Genomic DNA, 24,574 nt, shown 5'->3' with positions numbered 1-24,574 from the left:
ATCCAACAGGGTCATTCTGCCGCTTCAAAGAGTTTATGGCATTTAGGGGAGACAGAAGAGTAAATCCCAATTCCATGTTAACTGCCTTAGAGAAGCATGTGGGTTCAGAGAAGCAATTAACCAGGTAAGTTGTGAGAAGAGGTCAAGAAGCAGGAGAGGCTGCCTGGTGAGCCTTCTTTTTAAGACTCATTCTTTTTTTTTTTTTTTTAACAGGCAAACCTTGAATTTATTTTAGATCGCATCTTTTCAAATAAAAATTCTTAATGGAAATTTTCTTAAATTAAGATCCCAGGGAAAATAGAACCAAATGATAAAACGTCTGATGAGTGTGAGGGCTGATTTTTCTTTTTTTTTTTTCTTTTTTTTTGGCCACGCTGCTTCTTCTCATCTTAAAGACTCAATCTTAAAGGAGTGAGTAGGACCTAGCCAAGTGACAGAAGTAGGAAGGGAGGCCAGAATATTCAAGCTCTTAGTGCCGTGAGCAGGGTATATTCCAGGAACAAAGCATCAGGGCTCCCGTGTAGAGGATGCAGCAGGGGTTAGCAAGCAAAGGTGAAGAAATAAAATGATCAGGTCCTGCTTGGGGCTGAAGAGTTTGCACGACATTCCTAAAGGTTCCTGAGAGTCACTGGATGGTTCTAAACCGAGTAACAAGAACAAGTCTGTGTTTAAAAGGAGCTCTGGCTCCAGGGTAGGGAACGGACTAGAAAAGGGCAAGACAGGAGAAACTGGAGCTGTTCCAACAGCAAGCCTAGCTGAGGAGTATGGTGGAGACAGAGACACCTTGGGCAGTGTCCAAGGACACTGAGATAAACCAAGAGGACCCAGGGACCATTTGCGATGGATGAGTTTGAATTGCCCATAGAAAATTCAAACGGAGATGAGCAGGAAGCAGTCTGGAGCGCAGGAGAGCTCTGAGCTTGTGGCTGAGGCTTCAAGGCCATCAGCACAGGTACGGGGGTGAAGGCTGGCTAGAGAGAGTAGAGCGAGAGGAAGGACGGGGTGCACGCACATCTCCTGCCCGCACGGGTGCAGTTGCCCGTCCCACCTTTGCTACTGCACAGAGGACGTCTTTGCATGGAACCAGAGCTCACAGAAGACAGCAGGGGGAAACATCGACGCTTCTAAATTATTCAGGAGCTCCTTATCCAGTATTTAAGGTTGATTGATTTCTTGCAGTAGCTATTTAAGATTGAAAAAAACAAACCAAAAAAAAGGTAAAGTGAACGCATATCCGACCTCATTGCATAAAGGAAAGCTTTCCTGGCAGTCGTTTTATGATTAAGCTCGCAGCCTGATGTTTTCCCCTTCTGATAGTCATTCAAAACACTGGGCACAATTATGTAAGACAGTCCTTAATCATTTAGTATTTTTCACCAACCAAAAAGTCACACTTGTTATGGCTCCATGTATTGCAGGCATTCTTTCCGTAAAGTTCAACTCTGTTCCCTCCCATCACCCTGGAGTCCGGTCATCCCAGACTGGTTGCAGAAGCTGATGGGGTACAGGTAGAAATACCACGAATCTGCACAAGGTCCAGCAAGGACAACCTGGCAGCTCTCTACCATGATATTGCCAGTTTAGTTCTCGAGGGAGATGAGGTAGCATCGCAGTGCAAGCCCCTTCTTTTTGCATGCAGAACATGGCCTGAGCCCTTCCTCTCTGCTTTCCTCCTCTCCTGGCTTCCCTGCCTGCCTGGAATAGCTAAAATTAACTCTGGCGTGTAAGTCTGTTGAGACTTGAAGAGAACATCACCGTGAAAAGGCAACCGATGGCCACCAGCTTCAAATTATTGGTACAAACCAATCCATCACTCATTTCAGCCTGTCGACATTTCTGTGCATGTCTGGAAAGCTTCGCAGGGCTTTAGGTCCCTGAAGTTGACTTCGTGTGTCATAGAACAGTGTCATCTGCCTCTTTCTGGTGTCCTGTGACTACGCTCCTTTCTAAGGAAGAAAGCATGAGATGTTTTACGAAGTGAAAACAACCCGTGGAAATAAATTCAGTCTCACTAGAGACGTTTTTATTTTAGTCTACTTCTGTACACCCATCATCAAGTGAGTAAAATTAAGAGAATCACGTTAATTTGTTTCCATTTCTATTCTCTACCAGCGTGGACAGTAATAGGTACAGGACATTTTGGTCTGAGGACCACTTTTGCAGAGTTCACAGCCTCCAGAAATACATACTCCCGCTGGCTGCCCGTTTCTGCCTCCCAAGAAACAACGCATCAGCATTACAGTGGAATAGATGGTGCTCCTAATAAATATCAACGAGGGATTTCTTTTTTAAAGTGTGCCAAATTTACTGCAGGAAATTCAAGTGTAGACTTTTCCAACATTAGGAGGATCGACACTTCCACTGTGTACTACCAAACTTCTTTTTAATTAGACTTTGTATTTCGAGATCATTGTGGGTTCACATGAAGTTTTTAGAGATAATACAGCAATCCTGCGTGCCCTTCACCTAGTTCCCTCCATGGTAACATCTTGCAAAACTACAGTACAGGAGAAATTGGAACCTTCGTACATCGCTGGTGAAAATGTAAAAAGGTGCAGTCACTGTGGAAAACAGTTTGACGGTTTCTCTAAATGTTTAAAATAGAGAGTTACCATATGACCCAGAAATTCCATTCCCGGATCTATACCTAACAGAAATGAAAACGTACTTCCACACAAACCCTTGTACATGAATGTTTATAGCAGCAATATTCATATTCACAATAGCCCCGAAGTGAAAATTACCCAAGCAGCCGTCAGCTGATAAATGGATAAATAAAATGTGGTATATCCATACAATGGAATGTTTTTCAGCAAGAAAAAGAAATTAAGTGCGAATAAATGTTACAACATGGATGAACCTTGAATACATTATGCTGAGTGAAAGAAGCCAGAGAGGAAAGACCACATACTGTATGATTCCATTTATATGAAATGTCCAGAAGAGGCAAATCTATAGAGACAGAAAACAGATTAGTGGTTGCCTACGAGTGAGCATGGGGGTTAAGGGAGTAATAGGCAGTGACTGGTAATGGGTATGGGGCTTGTCTTTGGGATAATGAAAATGCTGTAAACACAGATGGTTACACAACCCTGTGTGTATACGGAAAGTCATATTTTATGTTATGTGAATTGTATCTCAATAAAGATTTTTTTTCTAGATGAGCCCCAGTTGTCGTTTCCTCCACAGAATTAAATCAGCTTGGCTTGACGCATGGGGGAAAATATAGTATGATAACACAAACAGTATTGACTTTGAAACAGTCAAGATACAGAACAGATCCATCACCACAAGGGTCCCTCATGTTGCCCTTTTATAGCCACAGGTACTTCTGTTCCCCCACCCGCATCCCTGACCCCTAGCATCCACTAATCTGTTCTCCACTTCTATAATTTTTTTCATTTCAAGAATGTTCTCTAAAATGGAATCATACCGTATATAACCGTCAGGGATTGGCTTTTTTCACTCAGCATACTTCCCCGGACATTCATGCACGTGGTTGTATGTATCAATAGCTTGTTGCTTTTTACTGCTGAGTAGTATTCCACAGTATAGATGTAACATTGTTTGTTGAATGACATCTGTTATTTCCAGTTTGGGCTGTTACAAATGAAGCTGATGTGAACATTCATACCTAGGTTTTTGGTTTTGTTTTTGTTTTTAACATCTTTATTGGAGTATAATTGCTTTACAATGGTGTGTTCGTTTCTGCTATAACAAAGTGAATCAGCTGTACGTGTACATATATCCCCATATCCCCTACCTCTTGCGTCTCCCTCCCACCCTCTCTATCCCACCCCTCTAGGTGGTCACAAGCACCGAGCTGATCTCCCTGTGCTATGCAGCTGCTTCCCACTAGCTATCTGTTTTACATTTGGTAGTGTATATACGTCCATGCCTCTCTCTCACTTCGTCCCAGCTTACCCTTTCTCCTCCCTGTGTCCTCAAGTCCATTCTCTACATCTGCGTCTCTATTCCTGTCCTGCCCCTAGGTTCTTCAGAACCATTTTTTTCTTTGTTAGATTCCATATATATGTGTTAGCATACGGTATTTGTTTTTCTCTTTCTGACTTACTTCACTCTGTATGACAGACTCTAGGTCCATCCACCTCACTACAAATAACTCAATTTCTTTTCTTTTTATGGCTGAGTAATATTCCATTGTATATATGTGCTACATCTTCTTTATCCAGTCATCTGTCGATGGACACTTAGGTTGCTTCCATGTCCTGGCTATTGTAAATAGAGCTGCAATGAGCATTGTGGGACATGACTCTTTTTGAATTATGGTTTTCTCAGGGTATATGCCCAGTAGTGGGATTGCTGGGTTGTATGGTAGTTCTATTTTTAGCTTTTTAAGGACCCTCCATACTGTTCTCCATAGTGGCTGTATCAATTTACATTCCCACCAACAGTGCAAGAGGGTTCCCTTTTCTCCACACCCTCTCCAGCATTTCTTGTTTGTAGATTTTCTGATGATGCCCATTCTAACTGGTGTGAGGTGATACCTCATTGTAGTTTTGATTTGCATTTCTCTAATGATTAGTGATGTTGAGCATCCTTTCATGTGTTTGTTGGCAATCTGTATATCTTCTTTGTAGAAATGTCTGTTTAGGTCTTCTGCCCATTTTTGGATTGGGTTGTTTGTTTGTCTGTCTTAAATTCATTTATTTATCTTTGGCTGCGTTGGGTCTTTGTTGCTGCACGTGGGCTTTCTCTAGTTGTGGCGAGCGGGAGCTTCTTTTCTTTATGGTGCGCCGGCTTCTCACTGCGGTGGCTTCTCTTGTTGCGGAGCACAGGCTCTAGGTGCACGGGCTTCAGTAGTTGTGGCATGTGGGCTCAGTCATTGTGGCTAGCGGGCTCCAGAGCGCAGGCTCAGTAGCTGTGCCGCATGGGCCCAGCCGCCCCGCAGCATGTGGGATCTTCCCAGACCACAGCTTGAACCCGTGTCCCCCACACTGACATGAGGATTCCCAACCACTGCTCCACCAGGGAAGTCCTCTTTGTTTTTTTGATATTGAGCTGCATGAGCTGCTTGTATATTTTGGAGATTAATCCTTTGTCAGTTGCTTCATTTGCAAATATTTTCTCCCATCCTGAGGGTTGTCTTTTTGTCTTCTTTATGGTTTCCTTTGCTGTGCAAAAGCTTTTAAGTTTCATTAGGGCCCATTTGTTTATTTTTGTTTTTATTTCCATTTCTCTAGGAGGTGGGTCAAAAAGGGTCATGCTGTGATTTATGCCATAGAGTGTTCTGCCTATGTTTTCCTCTAAGAGTTTTATAGTGTCTGGCCTTACATTTAGGTCTTTAATCCATTTTGAGTTTATTTTTGTGTATGGTGTTAGGAAGTGTTCTAATTTCATTCTTTTACATGTAGCTGTCCAGTTTTCCCAGCACCACTTACTGAAGTGGCTGTCTTTTCTCCACTGTATATTCTTGCCTCCTTTACCAAAGATAAGGTGACCATATCTGTGTGGGTTTATCTCTGGGCTTTCTATCCTGTTCCATTGATCTATATTTCTGTTTTGGTGCCAGTACCATACTGTCTTGATTACTGTAGCTTTGTAGTATAGTCTGAAGTCAGGGAGCCTGATTCCTCCAGCTCCATTTGTGTTTCTCAAGATTGCTTTGGCAATTCAGGGTCTTTTGTGTTTCCATACAAATTGTGAAATTTTTTGTTCAAGTTCTGTGAAAAATGCCATTGGTAGTTTGATAGGGATTGCATTGAATCTGTAGATTGCTTTCGGTAGTATAGTCATTTTCACAATATTGATTCTTCCAATCCAAGAACGTGGTATATCTCTCCATCTGTTGGTATCATCTTTAATTTCTTCCATCAATGTCTTATAGTTTTCTGCATACTGGTCTTCTGTCTCCTTAGGTAGTTTTATTCCTAGGTATTTTATTCTTTTTGTTGCAGTGGTAAATGGGAGTGTTTCCTTAATTTCTATTTCAGATTTTTCATCATTAGTGTATAGGAATGCAAGAGATTTCTGTGCATTAATTTTGTATCCTGATACTTCACCAAATTCATCGATTAGCTCTAGTAGTTTACAGTATCATGTCATCTGCAAACAGTGACAGCTTTACTTCTTCTTTTCTGATTTGGATTCCTTTTATTTCGTTTTCTTCTCTGATTGCTGTGGCTAAAACTTCCAAAACTATGTTGAATAATAGTGGTGAGAGTTGTCAACCTTGTCTTGTTCCTGATCTTAGTGGAAGTGGTTTCAGTTTTTCACCTTTGAGGACGATGTTGGCTTTGGGTTTGTCATATATGGCCTTTATTATGTTGAGGTAAGTTCCCTCTATGCCTACTTTCTGGAGGGTTTTTGTCATAAATGGGTGTTGAACTATATCAAAAGCTTTCTCTGTATCTATTGAGATGATCATATGGTTTTTCTCCTTCAGTTTGTTAATATGGTGTATCATATTGATTGATTTGCATATATTGAAGAATCCTTGCATTCCTGGGATAAGTCCCACTTGATCATGGTGTATGATCCTTTTAATGTGCTGTTGGATTCTGTTTGCTAGTATTTTGCTGAGGATTTTTGCATCTATGTTCATCAGTGATATTGGTCTGTAGTTTTCTTTTTTTGTGACATCTTTGTCTGGTTTTGGTATCAGGGTGATGGTGGCCTCATAGAATGATTTTGGGAGTGTTCCTCCCTCTGCTATATTTTGGAAGAGTTTGAGAAGCATAGGTGTTAGCCCTTCTCTAAATGTTTGATAGAATTCGCCTGTGAAGCCATCTGGTCCTGGGGTTTTGTTTGTTGGAAGATTTTTAATCAGAGTTTCAATTTCAGTGCTTGTGATTGGTCTGTTCATATTTTCTGTTTCTTCCTGGTTCTGTCTCGGAAGGTTGTGCATTTCTAAGAATTTGTCCATTTCTTCCAGGTTGTCCATTTTATTGGCATATAGTTGCTTGTAATAATCTCTCATGATCCTTTGTATTTCTGCAGTGACAGTTGTTACTTCCCCTTTTTTCATTTCTAATTCTATTGATTTGAGTCTTCTCCCTTTTTTTCTTGATGAGTCTGGCTAATGGTTTATCAATTTTATCTTCTCAAAGAACCAGCTTTTAGTTTTATTGATCTTTGCTATCATTTCCTTCATTTATTTTTCATTTATTTCTGATCTGATCTTTATGATTTCTTTCCTTCTGCTAACTTTGGGGGTTTTTTGTTCTTTTTTCTCTAATTGCTTTAGGTGTAAGGTTAGGTTGTTACTTTGAGATGTTTCTTGTTTCTTAAGGTAGGATTGTATTGCTATAAACTTCCCTCTTAGAACTGCTTTTGCTGCATCCCATAGGCTTTGGGTCGTCGTGTTTTCATTGTCATTTGTTTCTAGGTATTTTTTAATTTCCTCTTTGATTTCTTCAGTGATCTCTTGGTTATTAAGTAGTGTATTGTTTAGCCTCCATGTGTTTATATTTTTTACAGATTTTTTCCTGTAATTCATATCTAGTCTCATAGCGTTGTGGTCAGAAAAGATACTTGATACGATTTCAGTTTTCTTAAATTTACCAAGGCTTGACTCATGACCCAAGATATGATCTATCCTGGATAATGTTCTATGAGCACTTGGGAAGAAAGTGTATTCTGTTATTTTTGGATGGAATGTCCTATAAATATCAGTTAAGTCCAGCTTGTTTAGTGTATCATTTAAAGCTTGTGTTTCCTTATTTATTTCATTTTGGATGATCTGTCCGTTGGTGAAAGTGGGGTGTTTAAGTCCCCTACTATTATTGTGTTATTGTCAATTTCCCCTTTTATGGCTGTTAGCATTTGCCTTATGTATTGAGGTGCTCCTATGTTGGGTGCATAAATATTTACAATTTTTATATCTTCTTCTTGGATTGATCCCTTGATCCTTCTGTAGTGTCTTTCTTTTCTCTTGTAATAGTCTTTATTTTAAAGTCTATTTTGTCTGATATGAGTATTGCTACTCCAGCTTTCTTTTGATTTCCATTTGCATGGAATATCTTTTTCCATCCCCTCATTTTCAGTCTGTATGTGTCCCCAGCTCTGAAGTGGGTCTCTTGTAGACGGCATATATACAGGTCTTGTTTTTGTATCCATTCATCCAGTCTGTGTCTTTTGGTTGGAGCATTTAATCCATTTATATTTAAGGTAATTATCAATATGTATGTTTCTATTACCATTTTCTTAATTGTTTGGGGTTTGTTATTGTAGGTCTTTTCCTTCTCTTGTGTTTCCTGCCTAGAGAAGTTCCTTTAGCATTTGTTGTAAAGCTGGTTTGGTGGTGCTGAATTCTCTTAGCTTTTGCTTGTCCGTGAAGGTTTTAATTTCTCTGTAGAATCTGAATGAGATCCTTGCTGGGTAGAGTAATCTTGGTTGTAGGTTTTTCCCTTTCATAACTTTAAATATGTACTGCCACGCCCTTCTGGCTTGCAGAGTTTCTGCTGAAAGATCAGCTATTAACCTTATGGGGATTCCCTTGTATGTTATTTGTTGTTTTTTCCTTGCTGCTTTTAATATTTTTTATTTGTATTTAATTTTTGATAGTTTGATTAATATGTGTCTTGGCATGTTTCTCCTTGGATTTATCCTGTATGGGACTCTCTGTGCTTCCTGGACTACTTGACTATTTCCTTTCCCATATTAGGGAAGTTTTCAACTATAATCTCTTCAAATATTTTCTCAGTCCCTTTTTTTTTCTCTTCTTCTTCTGGGACCCCTATAATTCGAATGTTGGTGCATTTAATGTTGTCCCAGGGGTCTCTGAGGCTGTCCTCAATTCTTTTCATTCTTTTTTCTTTTTTCTGCTCTGCAGTAATTATTTCCACTATTTTATCTTCCAGGTCACTTATCCGTTCTTCTGCCTCAGTTATTCTGCTATTGATTCCTTTTAGAGAATTTTTAATTTCATTTATTGTGTTGTTCATCATTGTTAGTTTGCTCTCTAGTTCTTCTAGGTCCTTGTTAAATGTTTCTTGTATTTTCATCATTCTGTTTCCAAGATTTTGGATCATCTTTACTATCATTACTCTGAATTCCATTTCAGGTAGACTGCCTATTTCCTCTTCATTTGTTTCGTGTGGTGGGTTTTTACCTTGCTCCTTCACCTGCTGTGTATTTCTCTGTCTTCTCATTTTGCTTAACTTACTGTGTTTGGGGTCTCCTTTTCACAGGCTGCAGGTTCGTAGTTCCCATTGTTTTTGGTGTCTTCCCCCAGTGGGTAGGGTTGGTTCAGAGGGCTGTGTAGGCTTCCTGGTGGAGGGGTCTGGTGGATGAGGCTGGATCTTGTCTTTCTGATGGGCAGGACTGCGTCTGGTGGTGTGTTTTGGGGTGTCTGTGAACTTATTATGATTTTAGGCAGCCTCTCTCTGCTAATGGGTGGGGTTGTGTTCCTGTCTTGCTAGTTGCTTGGCATGGGGTGTCCAGCACTGGTGCTTGCTGGTCGTTGAGTGGACCTGGGTCTTAGTGTTGAGACAGAGATCTCTGGGAGAACTCTTCACCGATTGATATTACGTTGGGCCGGGAGTTCTCTGGTGTACCAGCGTCCTAAACTTGGCTCTCCCACGTCAGAGGCTCAGGCCTGACACCCAGCTGGAGCACCAAGACCATGTCAGCCACATGGCCAGGTACGTGGGGAGTTTCTTGCCTTTTGAGAAGTCTGAGGTATTCTGCCAGCATTCAGTAGGTGTTCTTTAGGAGTTGTTCCACATGTAGATGTATTTTTGATGTATTTGTGGTGAGGAAGGTGATCTCCATGTCTTATTCCTCCACCATGTTGAAGGTCGCCCCCCACCAGCCCCATACATAGGTTTTTGTGTGAACATGTTTCGTTTTCCCTGGGATAAGTGCCCAAGAGCGCCACTGATGTGTCATATGGCAGTTGGGAGCTTAGATTCATAAGAAACTGCAAAATTGTTTCCCAGAGCGGTGGTATGATTTTGCATCCCCACAGCAATGCACAAGTGATTCTGTCTCTCTGTATCCTCACTGGCATTTGGTGTGGTCACTGTTTTTATTTTGGCCATTCTAATAGGGGTGTAGTGATAGCTTATTGTGGTTTTGATTTGCGTTTCCCTAATGGCTAATGATGTTGGACATGTTTTCATGCGCTTATTTTGCCGTCTTTCTATCTGTTTCAGTGAAATGCCTCCATATCTTTTGCCCATGTTCTGATTGGGTTGTTTTCTTTTTCTCCTGTTGAGTTTTTATTTTATTTATTTATTTTTGGCTGCACTGGGTCTTTGTTGCTGCACGCAGGCTTTCTCTAGTTGCGGCGAGCAGGGGCTGCTCTTTGCTGCGGTGCCCGGGCTTCTCATTGCAGTGGCTTCTCCTGTTGCGGAGCACAGGCTCCAGCCCCACAGACCTCAGCAGTTGAGGTACGTGGGCTCAGTAGTTGTGGCTCATGGGCTCTAGAGCACAGGCTCAGTAGTTGTGGCACACGAGCTTAGTTGCTCCGCAGCATGTGGGATCTTCCCGGACCAGGGCTCGAACCCATGTCCCCTGCATTGGCAGGTGGATTCTTAACCACTGCGCCACCAGGGAAGGCCTGTACATGTTCTCTTAAGTGAATACCTAAGTATTTAATTTTCTTTGTGGTCATCATAAATAATATTGTTTTTAATATCAGTTTCCACGTGTTCCTTGTTAGCATGAACATTGTTAGCACAAATGTGATTGATTTTTGTGTGTTGAACGTGATTGATTTTTGTGTGTTGATCTTGTATCCTGTAACCTTGGCTGCACTAATTAGTCCTAGTTTTGGGATTTGTTTGTTTGTTTATCTAGTAGATTCCTTGGGACTTTCTATGAAGACAACCATGTCATCTGCAAATAGGGATAGTTTTATTTCTTCCTTTGCAATTTGTATGCCTTTAATTTTTTTTCTTCCCTTGTTGCAGTGGCTAGAACTTCTAGTACTGTGTTGATTAAGAACAGTGTGAAAGCACACATCCTTGCCTTGTTCCTGAACTTAAGAGAGAAGGCATTCAGTCTTTTGCTGTTAAGCATGACACAGCTGAGCATTTTTACCACCATGTCTTACAAAATTAGTTCTGTCTTCTTTTCCTCCCCCCACATTTTTTAAGGCAAAGATTAAGACTTAGGGATTGGCAGGACTTCCCTGGTGACCCATTGGTTAAGACTCCATGCTCCCAATGTAGGGGGCATGGGTTTGACCCCTGGTTGGGGAACTAAGATCCCTCATGCCACATGGCGTGACTAAAAAAAAAAAGACTTGGGTATTGGCCCAACTGAGATGACAGAGCAGAAAGAAAGCATAAAGGAAATTTAAGTACTTCCTCCTCCAGGCTAGGCTTGCAAGAGTGACAGAACCAAGTTCCTTTGGTGGGGGCGGGACTTCACAGCCTTAATCAGCGCTGGGGAGCTAATCTCTTTATCAGGGCCCTTGCACTCTGCAGTGAGCTAAGGGCCCCCTGCACCTGGGGCAGTCATTGCCTGTAACACAGGAGAGCCTCACGGAATGGGGTGCCTGTCCCCTCTCTGGTTACCCTGCTCTTCCAGGAAGCTCTCGGCTGCCAGCCTCGCTGCCTGCCAACCTGAGTTGGCGATTGGAGAGTCTCAGATACCCAGATCCAGGGTGACAGGAGTGGCCAGGGCCAGATTTAGATTTGTATGTGCTTCTGGCAGTGGCTCCCCAAAGAAGAGAATGGGCTATGAAGAGAGGAAGCACGTTAAAGAGTTCCATGGTGGGTAAAACTGATAGCGACACAGTGCATCTACAGTACGTATATTCCACAGAACAAAATTTTTATTAGGCGAAAGGGATGGGCAATTTAGTCTAAACTTTATAAAGAAAAGCAATCACTCCCTCACCCACTCCCCTCCACCCCGACCCCCGCCTTTGGGGTCATCTCCCCCTGGGGTCCTGCAGCCTCCATTCCCCTCTCCCTGGCACGTCGCTCCGCCCACCCCGCCCCCACCTGGCAGCGCTCCCCTCGTGCCCCACCCCCCGGGCTGGCCGAGACCACACCTGCGCAGGTTAAACCTGCAGGGACGCGCTGCCGTGGGTGGCGGGGGAAGGTGAGCGGATGTGAGCGGTGGGATGGGAGGACGAGGCAAGGATGAGAAAACGGGCCTCTGCTAATGGCCGGTCGGCGGCCCTGGCGGGAAGGAGGGATGCGGCCAGAAGGGCGCCCCGGCCGCCCTCGAGCGAGCCAGCCCCTGGCTCCTCGGGGTCCTAGTCCCACGGTTCCATCTCGCCGGTCCATACCAACGCGCGAGGCGCCAGGGGGAGGCCGGGAGCGGGCCGTTCCACTCGGGGAGGGCGGCAGGTTAGGCCGCGGCCCGCGCCACCTGCGGCTTGGGGCGGGGGTGGGCCGGAGGCTGGGCCGCACCGCCCGTTCTGTGCAGTGCGGGCGGGCCGGGCCGCGCCGCGCCGCCCCCCGCCCCGCCAGCCGCCCGGGAGGCCCCTCCTCCCAGCGACCCGGCGCGGAGCTAGGCCGGAGCGCTCCGCGGAGCCGCAGAGACCGCCTCCGTGCCCCCGCCCCCCGCCACACGCTCCCCGCCCGCCTCCCTGCGCCTCCCCCCAGTCCCCCTCGTCCCGCCCCCGCGCCCCCAACCGCTCGCCGGCCTGCACCCGCCCCCTGGCCGCTCGCCCCTCGGCCCCGCCCCCCGCGTTCGCACCACCGCCGCCCCCCGGCCCTCCGGCCCCCCGCGGCCTGCGCCGCGCCCCAGTATCCCCGGCACCCCCGCCCTCCGCCCCCGCGCGCCACCCCCCCGCGTCCCCGCGCCCCCGCCCGCGCGGCCGGGGACGAGCGCGGCCGAGCGCATGCTGATCCCTGTCCTGCTCCTCCTCAGGCGGCGCTGGCGGCGGCCCCGGGACCCGCGGAAGCCGGCATGCTGGAGAAATTCGAGTTGGAAGAAGAAGGTGAGTGCCCCCCGCTGGAACGCGCTTCCGTGTCTACGCCGGGGGCCCGGAGGGGCCGGGGCGCGGGGACAGACGGGGTTCACGCCCCGGAGGCCGCGGGACCCAGCCGCCCACCGCCCGTCCGGCTTCGGGCGGCGCGCCCTGCGGGGGCTGGCGGTGGAGACGCGGAGCCGGCAGAGCGTGTCTGCAGTGGCCGCGGGTGCCTTTCGGTGGCGAAATCTTGCTGGGTTCTAAGGGGAGCCCGCAACCCGGCCATCCACACGGATGGTCGGTCCTTTTGTCCTTACAAGCCGAACTGGAATGAGAGCAAGGTGACGTGCAGTAGTAATTGTTTGTAATGCCACCATACATGTAGGGGTAACCCCCAGATTATGCCTATGGTCCGTACCTTTAAATAACACACAGTGGTTCCCTTATCTGTACTTGTGAAAATACCACCAGCAGGGTGTGTCTTCTTGTCTTGATAGGGAAAGTTCAATAGGAAAAGCGGTGGCGGCTTAGCGAATTGGTTTTGAGTTCAGGTGATCCTGTCATTCCATCGTTCCTGTCTTCTCTTCGCTCACTCGGTATTTTTCCTTTTCCTGCCCCGTTTTCTTCTTCTTACCTGGATCTTATTTTGAAGCTGTTGAAATGTGGGGGGATGAGTTTGTTCTTTGGCAAAATGAATATTTAACGTGGGACTGTGATGAGCTTTCACCTGGATCTTATGTTGAAACTGTTAAAATTTGAAGGGGATGAGCTTGTTCTTTGGCAGAATTAGTATTGAAAATGAGATATGATGAGTTCAAAGTCTAAAGAGAACTTTGTATAAGATGCTTGACAATGTGAGGAATTTAAAAGACCTCCACACTATCTTGTGTTTTTCCGTTATTCGTTTAGTGAGTTCTCTTTTTTCCAAGAGTATTGATGGAATAAAGCCCCTGGAACAAAGCATGTGCCATGTGGATGCTGTGCCCTCTGCCAACTTTACTTTAATGCTTCTGTTTATTTACAGTCAGGCAGTTCCTTAAATAAGCGCAACCACTGTGAGAACGTTAAGCCGACAGCATCAGGCCGGTGCCTACGTTTATTTTATGTTTTAGAGTTCCCGCATTTCACAGACATGTTAGCCAGAAGATAACGTGTTCATAGTAATGATCATTAAAAGTCTGCCGCCATATTTATTATTAACAAGCAGTTACATGATACATTGCAGAATTTGACTAGGGCTTAATTTGCACTCTGTCCTACTGAAAAATAATCCAGCGTGTTCAATCGAATCCACCTCATTATTCCGTGATTTTATTATATTGCAGGTCAAACTTGGGGCACTGTCCACGGGGCAGTATGGTGTGCCCCCCCTTTCGTTAAGACTCTGAATATCTAAATCATAGAGTTTTCTTTGTCCCTGATTTCAGTAACAATGAGACTCCATTGCATTTAATCATTTTGCAGATTCACAGGGGGGCAAAGGAAAGTAGAGAGCAGATGCTATTGGAGAGGTGCCATAGTTATGGTTTAGAGCATAGGCCCAGCTTCAGACCGTATCTTACCTTCTTATTAAGCTGTGTGACCTTGGACAAGTTACTTAACCTCCCTGTGCCTTAGTTTTCCCATTCATAAGGTGGAGCTAATATCGGGGGTGTTTTGAGGATTAAATGAGATAATCCATGTAATGGTATTTAGTACAATGTAAATCCACAGTAAGCACTTAGTACATGTTAGTTACTGTTACTGTTTAAGTGCCATCTACCATTGTACTGAACTCATGGACTTTTTAAGCTTTTTATTAATGAATCGTCCATAGAGATTTTTCTCAGTACAGGTTTGATGGAGTTTTTTTCCTTACTTGAGATTTATTAATTCAATTATATTGCATTTCTCAAAGCAGATATTTGAGAAATATCTCTATGCCTTATTTCTTTTGCATTGTTTCTGCCAAGGGAATGAGTATAAAATACTAAACCTAAGCGTCTAAGACAAGGAATTTCCCGTTTTCACCCATCTGTTTTTATCGATGTTGCTGTCATTACTCTAAAGCGTACTGAATCCCACAAATGACCCTGTCAGATTTTTCCAGATTCTTAAGGAGGCACAATGTTAAAAAGCAGTTGCTTGGAAGCTGTTAGCCAAGCCTGAAGGGGTAGTGTTGGCGTGGTTGTCTAAAGTGCTGCTTTGTTCCTTTTGAACTTTAGATTGCTTATTCATCCAAAATACGGAAAAACTGACTATCAAGCAGAATCTTACATTTATTCGGGGGAACAATGCGTCCTAACAGTAGGACGTTACACCTTTAAATAGTATCCTGTGAGCTGATGTGTTAGCAGCCTACATAATATTGATACCTAGCTGTTGAACAGGTCCTCATTTAATCTTCCAGCTTCCTTCTTATTCACTCGGTGTCATCATTTGTGCGTTGCGATCTGGACGCTTTCCTTAGATGGGGATGTAGTTGGTATACATGGAAACACGTGATTGCTAATATTTTTGTTACCAAGTCTTTGCCTATTTCCTAATAAATTCTAACAGATACTCTGTTCGTTAGAGAGGCATTAGTGAAGTTGGCGTAATCTCTTAAAACGTTAATTTGCTTCTGGGACGAAAGAAGAAATGGTGCCTCTGTCTCCCATGTGTTGTCCAGGTCCTCCTTTGCCTGGGTTCTGACACCAAGTGCCCACCCACTTCTTCCTACCATCGCACCCTGACAGAGGGACCTTTCCAGAGCGTGAATTGACAGCACCACTCCTTTACGGGAAAATCTTTACCACTTTCCTGGGTCTGTGTATAGAATACATGCAGACTTCTCTTCATCTGCAGCCTCACCGCCTCATCCCGGCCGTACACACCAATGATCAGAGAGCTTTCTGTGCATAAGCCCTGCCAGAGAGCTTTTTAAAAGGCAGAGTCTAGTTCTGTGGGTCTGGGGTGGAACCTGGGAGTCTGCATTTCTGCTCAGCTCCCAAGTGCTGCTGCTGCTGCTGCTTCACAGACCCTGCGCTGAATAATGAGGCTCTAGAACGGGCACGGGCAAACTTTTTCTGTAGAGGGCCAGATGGTCTCGGTCTCCGTCCCTGTCAAGACTGCTCAGCCTGCCCGTGCAGCAGCAAAGCAGCAACGCGGTCCAAGCGGCAGGGCTGCGTTCCAGTCAAACTTTATTTACAGAAAGAGGCCAGGTTTGGCCCACAAGCAGAGTTAGCCAGACCCCTGTTCTGTGACCCTTCATGGTCTCCGTGCCTGAGGGTTTACATCCTTTGGAGGGTAAGACCTTCTCTTGCTCCCTTTTTCCACCTGCCAACCTTCCTACATCACGGCTCAGCCCAAGTCTCACCCTCTCCCAGGCCGCTCCCTAAAGCCCTTCTGTGCTTCTCCATAATCCATCTTTCTCTTCCCAGCAGGCGATACGGCGGCACTTCGTCGGTGCTCAGCGGCGTTTTGGTATCTCAGTGACTACATTCAGTGTTTATGTTTCCTTTGTGGGAACGATGGGAGGATGAAATGATTCGGTATCTGCAAAGTGATGCGAGCAGTGCCAGCCCATAGCAGTCACTTTATGTGTTTGCGTTTCGAGTGTTTAATTATATCAGCCACACCTGTTTGTTTTTATCAAGATTAACCGTCTTGAACTTATTTAACCACAGGGCCCAGCACCTTCTTAAGCACCTAAACGCAGCCCGTGAGTGCCTTCTCAAGTCGATGAGTATTCAGAAACTTATTCATGATTAATAACTCTGTAATTCTGGCACTACCTCAAGAACTTTACGGCCCCTGGGAACCACCTGCGTTATCGCCGCCTTCTGGTCATTCCAGCTGTCGCAGACTCTCCGGTTTCTTCGGGCTTTCAGCAAGTCGCTTCTTCCCAGTCACCTGTCCCCTCTCCCCTCACCACCTGCCCGCTTCCTTCAGTCCAGGCGGTCCTTTCTGTCCAAGCTGTTCCTTCCTCACCTGCAAGGCATTTCCCAAAGGATAAGCTTTTCAGAACTTGCCTCCAAACTTATTTTCCTAGCAAGATTGGTCAAGCTAGTCTGCACGATCAAAAATAGGGAAGAAGTGGGGGCAGAAGTACAAGCGAGGGGAAAGCATTAGTTTTCAGTCAAGGATCTTGGAATCGTAGGCCCAGTTCTGTAATGAAGTAGCTGTATTCTTGAATAATCCTTCTCTCTTGGGGCGTTGCTTGCTTGTTCTGTTGTCATTGTGGGTTTTCTCGGTAGACCAAAGCCCAGCATTGGTGAACTTGTACTTTTCCTTCCAGCTTCAAAATATGACCTAAAGCGACCGGCAACCACTCTACAATAAACCAAAAACGTGCATTCACTGTAACTTGTTCCTTCTCAACTGGGGGATATTGCCCTGAAGTGAGCAAAGATTGGTTCTTGTTGGGGGACAAAAAATCTTAGCTATTACAGTGGTTTCTGGCTCTCCAAAGGGCCCCCGAATGGATATACAATGTATCTGTGGTATTAAAGTTTCATGGGGGTAGGACAGTTGAGGGGGGAATGTATAGAAGGGCTGGGGGGGGTGGATAATGAAAACAAGTTTGAGAAACACTGCCCTAACTTACTTAAGGGAGAATGTCTTCCTGTGAATTTGTGGAACCTTTTAAAGTGTCCCCTTATCACTTAGCTTTGATAAGTGAGGCTCAGCTGGGTCCACTTGGCTGATTGACTGTCCTGTGAGGGGTGCTGACCTCTGGTGGTGACAAGGTTTGTGATGGCAGCTTGGTTGCTGGCCGATCATCTCGTAGTATTAGAGGCTCTGATAATCTATCTTCCAGACTCTTTCCTTCCCTGCTGAGCCTGCATACTTACCTTAGAGAAGAGGTTTATTGTTTCTTGTTTATAAACATAGTTACAGCTTTATGAAATGTTTACAATTAAACGTTTTCTGCTCCGGCTGACCCCGTGTTTGAAAGTTTGCCATTTTCACAGACTTTAGGTTCACATTTTAAAGTCAGGCTTCACATTTGATGGTATCTTAGATTTGATAAGACAGAGTAGTTGTTTTATAGGCTGCGGAGGTTTTGTTATCTGAAACGTTAAGACCCCTGACTGTTTTAACCAAGAGGGGAGTGCGCGGCGGGGTTTGAGGATCCGTAAGTGGGACCTGCCACCGGGCTTCTCAAGTCATCAGGAAGCAGGGCCGCGCTGAGTCATGTCCACGATGATGAAGGGACCTCCACGACCTTCCCGCTCAGGACTGGTTCTGCCTGCTCATTGGTGAGCCCTCAGCAGCCCCAGCAGGCGGCTGGCAGGAGTCCAGGCCAGCGAGTCAGACTGTCTGCTCCATGGCCGGGGTGTTTCCACCCTACAGCTCTGCGTGGGGTGGGCAGAGCCCTTGCAAAGTTGTTATGCCAGGACCCCTGTGACTTTACATTTTACCTGTGAATTTTAAAGTGGGAAAATTTTGCCACCGCAAAGCATTTGGAATTTATTTGAAGAAACTGGAAGAATTTTTGTCCTTTTTCTATGATTATAGTAACCGGCGTATGTTAAGTATATGGAGGCACTGTTAGAAATCCTTTACGTTTATCCCATCTAATCCTCAAAACAACTCTTAAGGGGTAAATATTTTTATCTTCTCTGTTTATAGAGTAGGAGATTAAGAGGGGTCAAATAAGTGACCGTGGGGCGGGGGAGGACATATCTGGGAAGGTGGGGTCGCCAGGTTGCAAACACGGGCTTTAGACTTGCAGCCCAGGCTCTGAGCCCGTCTTCGTGACTGACATGAAATAATCCCTTATCTGGAAACCCTCTTTGCATTTCCTTGCTTCCCATTCCTTCTTCAGCGCATATCCACCGCTCCACCCAAATTCCCTGAGTTGGTCACTGGCGGCTCCATTTTGCAAACTCCAGTGGACACTTAATCGTCTTCCCGTTTTGCACTCTTCGTAGGCGTCACCAGGGGTGGCCTCTGCTCCCTCCTCCCGCGGAGCACTCCTGGCGCGCTCCTCAAACCTGCCCGCTCGTTGTTTCCTTGAAGGCTCTTACCCTTTTTCCTTTCCGTTTTGTTTTGTTTTGTAGTAGCAGGTGGAGTGAGGGCTAATTCACAAGCCATGCGTTTGAACGTTAGCTATGGGGCTCGCCCCTGGCTCTTCCCCAAGCTACTTGTCTTCTCCTCCTGGGCCCTCCCCCAGGCAATCTCCCTCACTTCCATGGCTTCGGTTACCACCTGCCTGTTGCCCAGTGTTTAATTACCACGATGCTTTAATAACTGATGATGCCCAAAGAGATATCTGCAGCCAGATCTCCCTTCTGAGTATTTGGTTGCCTATTGGATGTCTCTGCCTGAGTCATCGCACCGTCTCTCTGGTCTGTCCCCCTGCTTCTCCCTCGCGCCTCTTTTTTCCCCCCCAACCTAATTCAGTAAGTGCTACCACGTTCACCTGTTTTTTTGTTTTGTTTTTTTAACAAGAATGACGTTGAGCTATGGCTCTCTCACTCTCCCACACCCAAGCGGTCGGTCCTCTCGCTTTCACCTCCTGAATACCTACCTGTCTCCGCCGTCATCACCTTTCTATTGACTATTAAACAGCCTAGTCTCTCCAGCATCTACTCTCGCCCCCTCCAATCAACTTTACATGCTGCAATTAGAGATAGTTTTAAAAACATGTATCTGATCGTGTCACTTCCGGGCTTAAAAGCCTGCTCTGACTTTCCTTTGCCTTTAGGCTGGAGCCCAGACTTACCTCCTCCTTCCATCTGCCCACCTCACCATGCACCTCCCTCCTCCTGGCCTCGTTCCTCCGTGCCTGCTGGACTTTGCACAGGCTGTTCCCTCTCCCTGGATTGTTCTTCCCTGTCCTCTTGGCCACCTGCTAGTTTTCTTCAGGTCTCAGCCTACGTGTCACTTCCTCGGGAAAATTGCCTGTCTGGAAGCCCCAGACAGGCCTTCACATATTATCTCATGATCCCTCATGGTTGATGGGGCTGTTAAGGTGAAAGGCATTTATTCATGTTTCTCTGCCATTGTGGAAGCTCTTGTGAGCATGGGGACTGAAAACTTAACTATTGCCAGGTCTCAAAGATATGATGATGACCGAGACCTCATTTCAGTAAGTGTTTGTCGCATACGTGAACACGTGTAGTTTTTGGAGCTTTACGTTTCACTCTGGCACGTGGGCTCAGTGTACTTCAGTGGTTAATGTTGTTTCTTATAAAGAAATAAGGCAACGAGAGGAAATCCACTTGCCAAGTTTATGCGTGCTAATCAAAGAGCAGTGACTAGGTAGCTGTAAGATGACCCACATATACCTCCCAGATGCACCGAGGCTTCTCCTCCTAAGCATGAGGTCAAAATAGACTGTGTCCCGCGGCTGAACAACTCAGAGGCAGTAACGGCGGATAGAGACGTGATGACTTGCTTGCGTAACCTGGTGCCCGAGGAGAAAGTCTTTTAGATCTTTCTTTTGAGGCTGTGATCGCACTTGCACTGATATTAGGGGGAATGAAGTCCGGCTTAACTCGGATACTAAAAGGAGAGTCATTTTGGGGAGGAAACTAATTTGGGAACCTTTCGGTCAAATTTTAGTCACTTTTAAATCTTTTACTTTGTCGCTTCTGTCCCACTTTGAGCTATTTCCTATGTATCTGAGTTTATGTCACATCACTGAGGTTTCTGAACTTTGTTAATAACCTGATTTATTTTATCTTAGGTCGTACTTCAATCATTTGTTTCTAACAGTAAGTTGCTACCAATAAATTGTTATTTTAGACCACATACTATGGAAGGCGTAGTTGTTTCATGAAGACCTCCTCGGGGATGTCCGCGTCCACGTTCTCACGTGTGATTTTTACCTTTGTTGGGCTCTTTTCACAGTGACTCCTGTAGGTTTGAGGCTTACACGTGTGGCATGTCCCCCCTTAAGCTGCATATATAATTAGTGTCGTGTAATTAAGAGCATGAGTCAGACCCAGATTGGAGTCCCATTTCTTCTACTTAATAGCTGTGAGACCTTAGGCAAGTTATTTCAAGCTTCAGTTTCTTCAAGTGTGAGTAGGAAACAATAATAGCTCCTAGCTAATAGGATTATACGTGCATTAAGTAACCTGAATGTAACAGTCACTTGAGTACCTGCTGTGTAGTGCAGTCTCTACAGGTATAACTATGATGATGACCCTAGAAAGGACCAAAAAGGCAACTGAGCGTAAATTTCAAAATCAAGCCACCATTAGTGCATCATCCGGCGACAGCCATCTGGCTGGTGGTGGCTTCGGTGTCTGCACCGTCGGACTCTCCCCCGTGTGGATGTCGTCCCTACCACCCAGTGGACAGCATTTGTGATTGAATGTTTGAGTTTATTTATCCCCATTCCTCAGAATCACTCTGCAAGAAAGATGGTGTTATCCCCATCTGACGAACGAAGAGATTCAGGCCCAGGGGATGCAGGAATTTGCTCAGCGTCACACAGAAGGTGATGACAGTTCTCGTACAGGTTTGGTCTAGATCTGCCCTGTTCTGTCTCCTGCACTCGCTCCCCCTGGAGCCTCAAAGTCCTAGAGTCCCCGTTGGAGAAGACTGGCCTGCTCCCTGATGTACCTGAGGAAAGGACCCAGGCCTGTGAGCTTCTCAGGGAATCGTATATTGTTAGTGCCTTACTCTGCAGATCATCTTTCATATTCTGATTTGAACAGCACTTACCCATGTTGTAAGAACGATAGTGTGCTGTACTAGAGGCAGCCAGGGCCCCACCACAGAAAGATCCGTTGTATTGCTAAACCCCAAAGATGTGCGTGCATTTACGGACATCTGTTTAAGCGCTGGTAACTGCAATGAGTCAGGATGCGTCCGAACTGCATGGTGTCCAGATGTCAAAACTGCAGCACGCTGGTGGGGACACAGTGACAAGCCAGCCTTCAGTGCACCTGCCTGGTGCACCGAGCTGGGCTGCCACGTTGTGAGTCAACACGGTTTGCTGAATGCGTTCATCTCTCTCTCATCCCCCGAAAATGCTACTGAAATGACAGCAAATCAGAGAGTAGCCTTGCTCCACAAGAGCACAAGCTTAATTCTTGGAAAAGACCAGTTCAGTGGATAAACCTGTGTCAAGTCTGTTCAAAGAAAAAAATGAGTGAAAACGCAAAGTATTAGAAATAAGAGGGGCTTCTTAATTATAAATGCAGAGATTTAGAAAATAACTTGAAATCTGAATATGTCAAACTATATCTATATTTAAAAATCTTTTCAATCACTTTTGAGTAAATTTTACAAGTTCGTATTTTCTTGGTTAACTATCCCTTTCATCAGTCACCGTAGAAGAAATTAAAAAGTAATTCATTGAACTGTACACTTTAAATGGGTGAAGTGTGTGGATGTGAATTATCTCAATAAAGGCTTTGGGGGTTTTTTAAGTAATGAAAGGTCCTTGCCCTTCCTCTGCCCCTGCATTAGAGGCCTGGTATTCAGCCTGTTGATGGGTAGATTCTGTAAAACCTTCAAGAAACAGTTAAGGCCTAGGTCATCTGAATTAACTTTAGGGCTTAGGGAAAGATGGCGGCTTCCCAGCTCCTTCTGTGAAGCTCGCTCGATCCTGACGTCAGAACCAGAGGATAGCGCGCAAAGAAGAAAACAAATGATTAACCTGGCATTTAGCATACGGGCAGGACTCCTGCAAAAACGTCAGCAGGATGAGCCGTGCAGTCTCATGTGACCAAACAAGGTTTTGTCCCAGAAATGCAGGGCTGCAGTTTGTTAAGAAGTCCACCGAGGAGTTAATGTCAGCAGATTAAAGGAGAGAAACCTCTGGTCATCTAAGTAGATACTGAAATAGCAACTGATAAAATTCAACATATGTTGCTTTTACAAAATCCTTATTAAGCTAGAGGGAGAAGGAGACTCCTTTAAATTGCTGAAAGCGTGTTGGACAGAAGTGGGGACTGACATCTGTACACTGCTGTGTATGAGGTGGATGGCTGGCGAGGGCCTGCTGTATAGCACGGGGGGAGAAAAGAAGGTACAGCCTGTTCACAGGACGTGTATTAAGTTGACCTTAGAAATGCATTCCAATGAGCATTAGGCGGAGACGCGTACCGTTTGATTCCACTTACACGAGGTACCTAGAATAGTCAAATCATAGAGTCGGCAAGTGCACTGGTAGATGCCAGGGGCCGGGGAGGTGGGCAGGTGGGGGGGGAATGGGGAGTTAGTGTTTCACGGGGACAGAGTTTCCGTTTAGGAAGGTGGAAAATCCGGGAGGTGGATGATGGTGCGAGTTGCACGACAATGTGACTGTACTTAGTGCCGCTGAACTGTGCTGTTAAATATGGTCACCATAGTAACCATAGATACGGTAGTTGGTTTAACTCCGTTTTACATTATGTGACTTTTACCACAGGAAAAAAAGAAAACATTTTACAGAAAGAAGTGGGCTGGGGTGGCCGCGTGTTGTCCCTGGCATCCCTGTCATCAAGGTGTTCCTTACCCCACTGGCCTGCTGGCGCTGGGGGCTGGATCCCTGTGCGTTAACCTTGGTCCTCTCTGTTGCTCCGGCTTAGTACAGAAATTGGGCTCTGTTTCCTGAAAAAGAGGCAACACTGGCTGTGGTTCACAGAACTAAACCCAACGCCATTGTAAAATGGATGGGGCTCAGTGTCATTTCAAGGTCACAGCCTTGTCGGGTCTGTGACATTCCTTAGACATTTATTGCGGCTAACTTTGAGCTATTATCTAATCGGGGAAGCTTTGTGCCTTTACTTACCTACGCTTTTCCTTCTTTCTTAGTAACTCTTTGCCCCCTTACCTAGCAGAGCATGTGCATGTCCCTCTTCAGTGGACACTTTTGCCCCCAGCACACACAGAACCGAATGCACAAAGCATGGAAAGGGAAAAAAATCTAATGCACTTCATTTATTCTGCTACCTTGTAAGTCCTGTACAATTATATTTAAGCTTTGACTTTGTTAATATTCATGTTTCTAAGCACTTTAAGAAAACGGATGTATATGAGAGTTTAATCTTTTCCATATGCTTTCAACTTCCATATTCCCCTTTTCGCTTATTTCTTGCTTAACTATTTTAAATGGTTTTCTAAATAGAAAAGATACTATATGAATATAGTAAACTTACGTTTCTAAGTATAGAATAAAGCATAAAAGACAAATTTTAAAATAACTAACCTATTGATAACCTTTTTCTTTGTGGAATTACAATGAAGTGTCTTACGTTAAGTTAAAATTACAGGATTGGAAATAAGGAGTTAGTGTTTTTTGGTTGGGGGGTTTTTAGTGACATTTGGGCGATGTGTAAATTTTGCTTTAGAACGCCTCTCGTCCCTGCACGCTCAGCTCTCTAAGATGGGGATCGAGTCGTTACCATGGCCCCTGCCTTTCATGGCCGCGTCCTTCAGTGACGTACAATGTGGCAGGCATGAGCTCGTCCTGACGCCCGTGAGGAGCTTGCTGGGGACCGTCTGCTGCCTCAGAAGCCGCCGCCTAAAGCAGGTCCATAGCTTTGGCACAGGCACATCAGGGCTCCGAAAGGGCGTCGCTCACAGAGCACTCGCGGGGGTGTTCACAGCGGAGGGGTGCGGGTGCCTTGAGGGCCTTTAGGGAAGGTGCAGGGGGCCCGCGAACTGAACTTGGAAGGCGGAGGAGGCTCCTGAGGCCGCCATGACAAAGTGCCACAAACCCCGTGGCTCGGAACAGCGGAACTTTATTCTCCCACACTCGGGAGGCCAGACATCCGAGCTCAGGGGCTCCGCAGGGCGGGTCCCGTCTGGAGGCTCCAGGGAGAATCTGTC

At 45.4% G+C, this 24,574-nt stretch overlaps 1 protein-coding gene across 5 annotated transcripts in view; it reads left to right on the top strand.

Moving 5' to 3' along the window:
• PRKAG2 (protein kinase AMP-activated non-catalytic subunit gamma 2) overlaps nt 1-24,574 on the top strand; it is a 276,927-nt gene that overhangs the window by 204,187 nt on the left and 48,166 nt on the right. For 2 of the 5 annotated variants that reach the window (XM_079932036.1, XM_079932035.1), the window contains exon 5: nt 12,796-12,865. In XM_079932036.1, coding sequence (XP_079788162.1) covers nt 12,796-12,865 — 70 coding nt within the window. Of the gene's footprint in view, nt 1-11,971; nt 12,019-12,750; nt 12,866-24,574 lie in introns of those variants that run through there. The other 3 variants (XM_079932037.1, XM_079932039.1, XM_079932038.1) reach the window with 3 other exon arrangements.

Source organism: Stenella coeruleoalba, assembly GCF_951394435.1.
Source record: "Stenella coeruleoalba genome assembly, chromosome: 9".
Taxonomy (NCBI): Eukaryota; Metazoa; Chordata; class Mammalia; order Artiodactyla; family Delphinidae; genus Stenella; species Stenella coeruleoalba.
This window is presented reverse-complemented; position numbering and strand designations above follow the sequence as displayed.